This window comes from Sinocyclocheilus anshuiensis, unplaced genomic scaffold (genome assembly GCF_001515605.1).
Source record: "Sinocyclocheilus anshuiensis isolate Anshui unplaced genomic scaffold, SAMN03320099.WGS_v1.1 scaffold51, whole genome shotgun sequence".
Lineage (NCBI taxonomy): Eukaryota > Metazoa > Chordata > Actinopteri > Cypriniformes > Cyprinidae > Sinocyclocheilus > Sinocyclocheilus anshuiensis.
The window spans coordinates 379569-387552 of NW_015548296.1; the positions used below are offsets into that span (position 1 = coordinate 379569).

General features: G+C 37.9%; 1 protein-coding gene across 1 annotated transcript; it reads left to right on the plus strand.

Annotated features, from left to right (window-relative positions):
* The first annotated feature begins 2681 nt into the window (after nucleotides 1–2681).
* optc (opticin) lies at nucleotides 2682–7713 on the plus strand. Its single transcript, XM_016443609.1, has 7 exons — nucleotides 2682–2750; nucleotides 3620–3781; nucleotides 4520–4685; nucleotides 4800–4958; nucleotides 5158–5360; nucleotides 6290–6385; nucleotides 6465–7713. Exons 1-7 carry the CDS (start codon nucleotides 2724–2726, stop codon nucleotides 6633–6635), a joined length of 984 nt encoding a protein of 327 aa, XP_016299095.1. The 5' UTR covers nucleotides 2682–2723; the 3' UTR covers nucleotides 6636–7713.
* Nucleotides 7714–7984: the final 271 nt, after the last annotated feature.

Below are 7984 nucleotides of genomic sequence, written 5' to 3' on the forward strand. Positions count from 1 at the left end.
GTTTGTGTTTGCCGGCCGAAAACTGGTCCAGATCTTTTTAGCCAGAACTGAACCAAAACAGTGCCATAACCCAACCCAGAGTGAGCCAAATAATAAAAACAGATGTGGCTGATATATGGACCTTATTTTTTTTATAAAAATATATATTTTTTTAATTAGGGGTGCTCCGAACAGGATTTTTGAGGCCGATCACAGAAAGGAGTATCTGCCGATACCGATCACCGATACCGTTTTTTTAAAGCCTTCTTTTTATCATTTATAATTATTTACTCCCATCAGGATTTTTAGACATTTATTCAGGGCCTGAATTTCATTTTTGAAATTGGGGGGAATTCCCCTCTTAGGTGACTCTTGTGAGAGGAGAAGCTTTCACACAGGAGTCCGCTACTGATCCGTGGCTGTTTACCACAAACACAACATTTATCCATTATTTTGATTTCAAATCCAAACATTGTCACTGAAAATGCTTTTTCAGCATTGCAATTCTTTTTTTTACACAGTAATACAATCTTTCACAGACATGTTTAAACACAATAAAAATAAGCAACACATTATTCAATGCTTTTTACTTTTGAATTTACTTATATATTAAGTTGCTCAAGAAAGTGGCAAGACATTTAAACTACTTTTCTTACGTTATCACAAACTTACCATTGACAGAAATAATCAGCTCTACTGCCTTTCCTTTTGCATTGAAAGCCTTGTTTATCTAAAAGTGCTCTTTCCCTTTAAACCTTACTAAAGAGCCATATGTGTTGACTGTGAAACACAGTAGACTTTAATAATATGCATTTATGGTGTATTTACTACATTTTCATGTCAATCCATGTTCATATTTACTGCAAACAATGCACTGTTACTTTAATTCAGCACTTGCAGTGCAGCAAAAATAGACTAGGTGCGGAAACGATCTCTGCACTGCTGCAGACTCACCGCTCCTGGACGCACTGCCGGACCGCAACCATGTGCAGTGTGCACGCTTTATTAATCTGTTAACACGAGCGCGGAAAAAATACGCACCACATTCGCACTGCAAACGGAGTAATGTGAACCTGGCATTATGTGTGCGCGCTGCGAGTGTGCATGAGCGCACGGTCTCCAGGAGAGCGCTCGAGCGCTGAATGGTTAAACACTGTCAAGAATAAAAAGTAATGCACTTTATAAACTTTAGTGACGATGTGACACTGCCTCGATTGTGCAAGTGACAATTCCTGTGTCAACTGTGCAGCCTGCAGCTGGCTTATAGACAGACGCGATGTGGTGATTTGAAGCCATTTGCGTAATTTGTGAAATTAGTCTCACACAAGGTTTTCAAATTACTTTATAAGTTATTTAATTAAGAAATATGAATTATAATAATTATTTCACCCGCGCCGGACAGAGACTGAGACGGTGCCCATGTCGTGCCAAACCTCTCACATCAGCTTGAGATCGTTTTTTTGAGATCGGCCTCTTTAGAGACCGCCGATCAATCATCCCAAAGCGATTATCGGCCGATAGTGATCGGTAGCCGATCAATCGGAGCACCCCTATTAAAAATCTATTTATAAATAATTATTAGAAAGTTTCTGAAGATATGCTCATTTATAAAAGGCTTTACAGCTCTCCTGTATCATGGTTTCCACAAAAATATTAAGTGGCACAAGTGTTTTCAACATTGATAACAATAATAAATGTTTCTTTAGCAACAAACCAACTTAGAATGATCTCTGAAGGATCATGTTATGCTGCAGACTGGAATAATGGCTGCTGAAAATTCAGCTTTGTCATCACAGGAATAAATGACGTTAAAATATATTAAAATAGAAAATAGTTAAAATGTTTAAATAGTTTAAATTACATTAATATTTCACAGTAATAAAATTGTTATTGTATATTGGATCAAACCTTGTTAAACAAAAGACATTTCTTTCAAAAACATTAACAAAAATCTTTGCGAAAATAGTCCTGGGAAAAGTTTTATCCTCTGCACCTCAGTGCTTCCTCCTGAGCTCCTTCCTCATCATCTGTACAAAGTATTTAGCAAAGGAATGTCTGATATCTGAAACAGCTGTCTCGTCAGGCAGACGCCAGTAAAAAATCAGACAATGTCAAAAGTTGTTCTCTAGGTTTGCTATTGGACATCAGTCCGAGTTAAATCACAAACAGCTGACCTCACCGACCTGCTTAATACAGCATGAAATAACATTAAGTCCATTAGTTAAATCAGACTTTAAAGGGTATTCAGTCAAATTGCAAGCAATTGCGACACAGATTTTCTTCTCGGTTCTCACTATTATATAAAGAGGTCTAAAAAAGTGTAGGATTAAATAGACTGGAAACCACAAGGGTGAACTGACTGCTCCCAAAACAATTCAAGATGCTTTCAGGAATTGGAAATTGTCTTCTGGAACACCAAAACATTAGTTGCCAAAAACAGGAATCCTAACATCTCCCTAGGACACATGTCTGAAAACCACACGATGATAACAACCTGCCGGTGCCCGGTAGGAAGTGGTAAATTACCAAACCAGACTGAGTCTTGAGACTACACTATTGTTAGGTGTAGAATTAGTGACAGCTGAGCAAACAGACCTGGCCATCCCCCAGCTGAGCTCCCACTTCTCCCCCTCACCTAACTTGCTCGTGTCCTCAATCCTGGGTGAGTTATTCATTGCTTAAACCTCAGAAGAACACAGGGCCAGCTTCCATACCACTGTTCCCCTAAGATCCACTCTTGGGCCATGGCTGTTCACAGACAAACATCAAAGGTAGGTTTCTTTTTCTCCTTCCTGCTGCGTGAAGACTTCTTGGTAACTGGTCTCATTCTTAATATTTTAGAACCGAGTTACGTGAATAATTGAATGGGCCCAGGAGAGCTCTGAATACTGATGTGTCAGGCTGGAGCTGTTAGGAGTTTATGGGAAGGCGAGGTTGGTGTCATCCCCTGATCGTATAGCATTGACGACCATGTAGATGTGCATTATATACTCCATCTGTTTTGATTCAGTATAAAGGATGACGCATGATTTGGATTTATTATGTTATATTTGGTAGGTTATTTAGATTCTTTTTGCAAAGCGATTCCAGAGGATTTATTGATAAAGATATATGTGCAGAAAACCCATACTTTAGCTTGCACATCCTTGTCAGCGACTAAAGCAAACAGCCTTCTTTCCAAAACTCTTCTGGTTAGGCCATGTTCCATATCCAACTACAGCCGTCTGATAGATTAATGTTGCAAACCACACAAGCACTTCATGTTTTCAAATACGTGGAGGGTCTAAAGTGTATGCACTTGCACGCTGTCATTATGTGTGATGTTTCTGGCTATTATGGATTTACGTGTCTAGGCAGCCAGAAAGAATGACCTTAAAGGTTAAACAAACACCGGCGTGACAGGCACACAGGGCTGTAGACAAAGAGCTCCTGCGAACAGTCATAAAATCCCTGGGAGAAAAAAGAGGACATTGCCAAAACCACAAAATGAAAGCTCAGTCTTCAGATAATAAGAAAGTTGTGGGTTAACATGACACTCAGTGATGTTGAATCCATAAGGAGTCTCAAATGTATCATCACAAACCCACAATGACAAAGTACTAAGTACATCTACACAGATCATTCACTTTGTCTACTATAGATGGCACTGTACCTTGTTTGGACCCTGATGGGCTTCAGTCTAAGTGCCCCTCCAGTTACTTTGGGCCCTGCAGCATATGACCTGGAGAATTATGATGACTCAAACACATGGAATCTAAACACGTACGGAGAGACCTATGATTATGATTACCTGGATGAGGAGGTGAGGGGAGGTTTCAAGAGTTTTGTCAGTTTGTCAATTCTGTCGTCATTTACTCATCATCATGCTGTTCCAAACCTGTATGACTTTCTTTCTTCCACTGAGCTCAAAAGAAGAAAGTTCGGATGTTAGGTGGATCATCAAACTGTATTTTACTACATAATCAGAGTAAAGGAGGATAAGTGCTATTTCTCTCCAAAATCTCTCTCTCTCTCTCACACACACACACAACACCATAAAAGTAAATAAGTAAAAGAAAAGTAAGCAAAAAGTAACGTATATTCCAAGTAGGTATCAATATTGGTATTTATTTGACCATAATATCGATAATTAACTTTTGAAGTCACTGAACTTCATTTCCAGAGCTGCTCTGAGAGTTTAATTCAGTTTAACTTTAAGAAAGTATGTCAGAAATATATTACTATTGTATGTTTTCATTTATACAACATATATGTTGTGCGGCAGAAAAAGGCTGGGAACCAGCTTTTAAACCCAATGACTTCGGTTGTATGGACAGAAAAATAGAGACATTTGTCAAAAATTATCAGCTTGTGTGCTCCACATAAGAAAGAAAGTCATACAGGTTTGGAGAGACATTCAGGTGAGTAAACAATAACAGAATTTGTAGTTTTTTGAGTGAACTATCCCTTTCAGAAGGAGTCACTATGAACATGTTTAGGAATGTTTGTTATGTTCCGTGAATTCATTTTGTCTGACCTCTGTTTCTTCTCACTGACTGAGGTTGGGACGCTGGCTCCTCCTCCAGCAGTCACTCAGCCACCTGCTATAGTTCCTCCAGAGGACTATGTGGAGGAAGTGACACTGCCGCCCCGTCCGACAAAGTCACCTGTCCCTTCCACTCTAGACTTCCATGGTCCGGGCCTGTTTGGGCCTGACACAGGCTTAGGTAGATGGATAATTGGTTTGAAAGGGATAGAAATATTGTGTTTTCTATCGTGAATCTTTGCCCTCTAGTGGTGTAAACTGTCATAATACGTTCCTCTCTCCCTCTCTACTGCAGGCATGCCCTCCTGCCTGCTGTGTGTGTGTATCAGTGGCAGTGTGTACTGTGATGACTTAGATCTGACTCAGATTCCCCCTCTCCCTAAAGAAACCACACACTTCTACGCTCGCTTCAACAAGATCACGGAGGTCAGGGCCACAGACTTCATCAATCTCAGTAAGACTCGAAGAGACATCTTCTTTCTTGCAAATACAAATGTGGTTTTTCAAACACATGCTGTATTACGCAGTTTACATCAGGAATAAAATGCAAAGATAGTTAGCTAATGAAGAATCTAGATTTAAGACTTAATTGTATCATGAATACAACTGAATTACAGTATGTTTAAGAAAACTGCACTTAATGCTGTTCTCAGATCAGCTAAAAAGGATCGACCTGAGTGGAAACCAGATAAGTACAGTGAACGAGGATGCTTTTCGTTCAATGCTTCAGCTTCAGGATCTCATATTGGCTGATAACAACATCCAGGCCCTTCCAGAACTCCCAGCTACCCTCAAACACATCGACGTTCGCAATAACCAGCTGAGGAGTTCAGGCATGCATGCAGAGGCCTTTATGGTATGTACACAACCATTCAAAAGTAATGGTTTAGAAACCATTCTAATATGCTGATTTGGTGCTCAAGAAACATTTCTTATTATTATCAATGTTGAAAATGTTGCCGCTTAACATTTTTGTAGAGATTGTGATACATTTTTTAGGATTATTTGAGGGATAGAACATTTGAACATTTATGTAAAATATAAATTATAAAAAAAAATTCTGTCACTTTTGATCAATTTAATGCATCCTTGCTGAATAAAAGTAATAATAATAAAAAAATAATAACAAAAACTTACTGACCCCAAACTTTTGAATGGTAATTTTCATTCTGCTTTAAGAGCAAAAATAAAACAAACAAACAAACGAGTTTTAATAACTCTTTTCAAACTTGTTTTTCAGTAAAAATATCTAAACATCCTTAAAATAAGATGAATTTATTTGAGAAGCAACACTGCATAAGATATTAGAATATATTAGATATAAGAATGCATCTTTAATACACTCTCTAAAAAAGCTATCACTTTTTATAACTTTTAAAAATGAACACCTTTGTACTTTATGTAGCCCTAAAAAGGGTCTATTAGTACCTTAAATGTATAAAAAAGTGTATATATTAGTACCTTCTGAAAGGGTACCGCCCTAGTGACAGCTTTTGTACCTTTTTTTCTGAGTGTACGAGTCAATTTTGTCTGTGCTGGCAGATTATTATTATTTTTTCTAGGTTTACACTTAGAATGAGTGAAAAAAAAACTGCCAATGTAGTATAACATAATTATCTTTATATTGAAGATACATTCTCTAAAAACAAACCATGACATTATGCTTTTTTTATTTATTGCATTTTTTATCCTCACCAAATAATTACGTTTCCACTGACAAATTACAAACAGCACATGGAACTTGATAATCTTATCTTGTTTGTGTTCATTTCCTCTCCTGAGTAGAAGATGAAGGAACTTCAGTTCCTGTACCTGTCAAACAACAAGTTAGACTACATTCCCGTTCCCCTCCCTGAGAGCCTACGAGTGCTCCACCTGCAGGTAAAAACAACTCCTGCTACTCTCACTCTAACAAATAATATCCTCAGATTTAATGCTGCTTCTCTCTCTCTTCCTCCAGAACAACAATATACAGAGCATAGGCCAAGATACTTTCTGCAACACCCACGACATAAACTACATACGGAAAGCCCTGGAGGACATCAGGCTTGACGGCAACCCTGTGGACATCAATCTTTATGCCCATGCTTATGTCTGCTTACCCCGACTACCTATAGGAACTCCAGTCTAGGACAGCATCCCCGTATTTTCCGCAGTTTGTGTGTGTATGTGTGTATTTTCTGAACTTCAAAACTCCTCGGTGACCACAGCAAAATAATTTGGAGCAAAAAGATCAAATACTTTAAAATGTCACCATATCAATAGGCAACCAATATCTATCTTTTAAATTCCAAGTTAGTTCTTATTTAGCCAGTCACGCTAGGTAGGCATTTAGTGACTTTGCACTCATTACAGTCCAAGTACAAAATGGCTCTGTTTCAAAATCCAGTGAGCTACCATAGGCATAATCTTAAATGAAAAGGCAAAATAAGTGACCAATTTGAAACCGTCATAGGCAGCAAACACTGCAAAAACAGGAGATGCAACTCACAGTTGATTTTATTTCCAATTTTTTTATTGGCATTTTGTCAGGACAGCATGAAATACACTTACATCAAACTGATCAACATACAACAAAATGTCCTTACCGTGTCACTCAGTTGATTTTAACAGTGTTTGCAGTTAGCATGTTGCTAAGCTAAGGAACTGTTAGTCAAATAGCCATATAAATAAGTAGCACACACAAATATGTGGTAACATAGTCAATTCATTAGTCATGTATTAATCAGTTTAACTTTTTCAACCTCTACCTACAAAACTCCAAAAAACATAGTTATACATAAAATTCACTGCTGTTTCCAGCTGAAATGAACACTAGAGGCAGTAAAACTCCAACTCTCCTTTTACACAAATTATGATTACGGGGCATTTGTTTGCGCAGTTCTATGACCTCAAAATACTTTTGCCATAGCACTTGATTTAAACTAATGCATTTTGACATTTGCATCACACAACCAGCTCTATATGCATGACCTTTCTGATATAGTAAACTTGCTCAGTAGCTCACCTGGTACAGCAATGCACTTGTGATGCGGAGCACTTGGTTTTCAAATGCAATAGAGCATTAACCTTTTAGCGCCGTTCACCAGTACAATACATACAACAACCAACATTTCCAAATTCACGTTCGTTTGTGTCAAATAAAACAGAACACACTTTTAGCAGCACTCACTGGACATTTCACTTTAAAACACTTTAAACGTGTTGTGAAATGTAATATAATTTTGCGGAAATGTCACCACAGGCACATTTTTGTAACATTCTCTTTAATGAATGAATTCTAAGTATTTTTATAAATGACAATTTTGTGATTCAACCACCATTTGGGGGGCATTATTTTCTCTAATGGCATTGCAGTATATTCTAGGATTTCCTTCTGCATGAAGGATATGTAATGCTGCCTTACAATTTGTTTTGTTTGCTACCTTTTGGAACACGCTTCATGTTGTGAGCATGCCTATGATGCCTTAAAATGTCTTT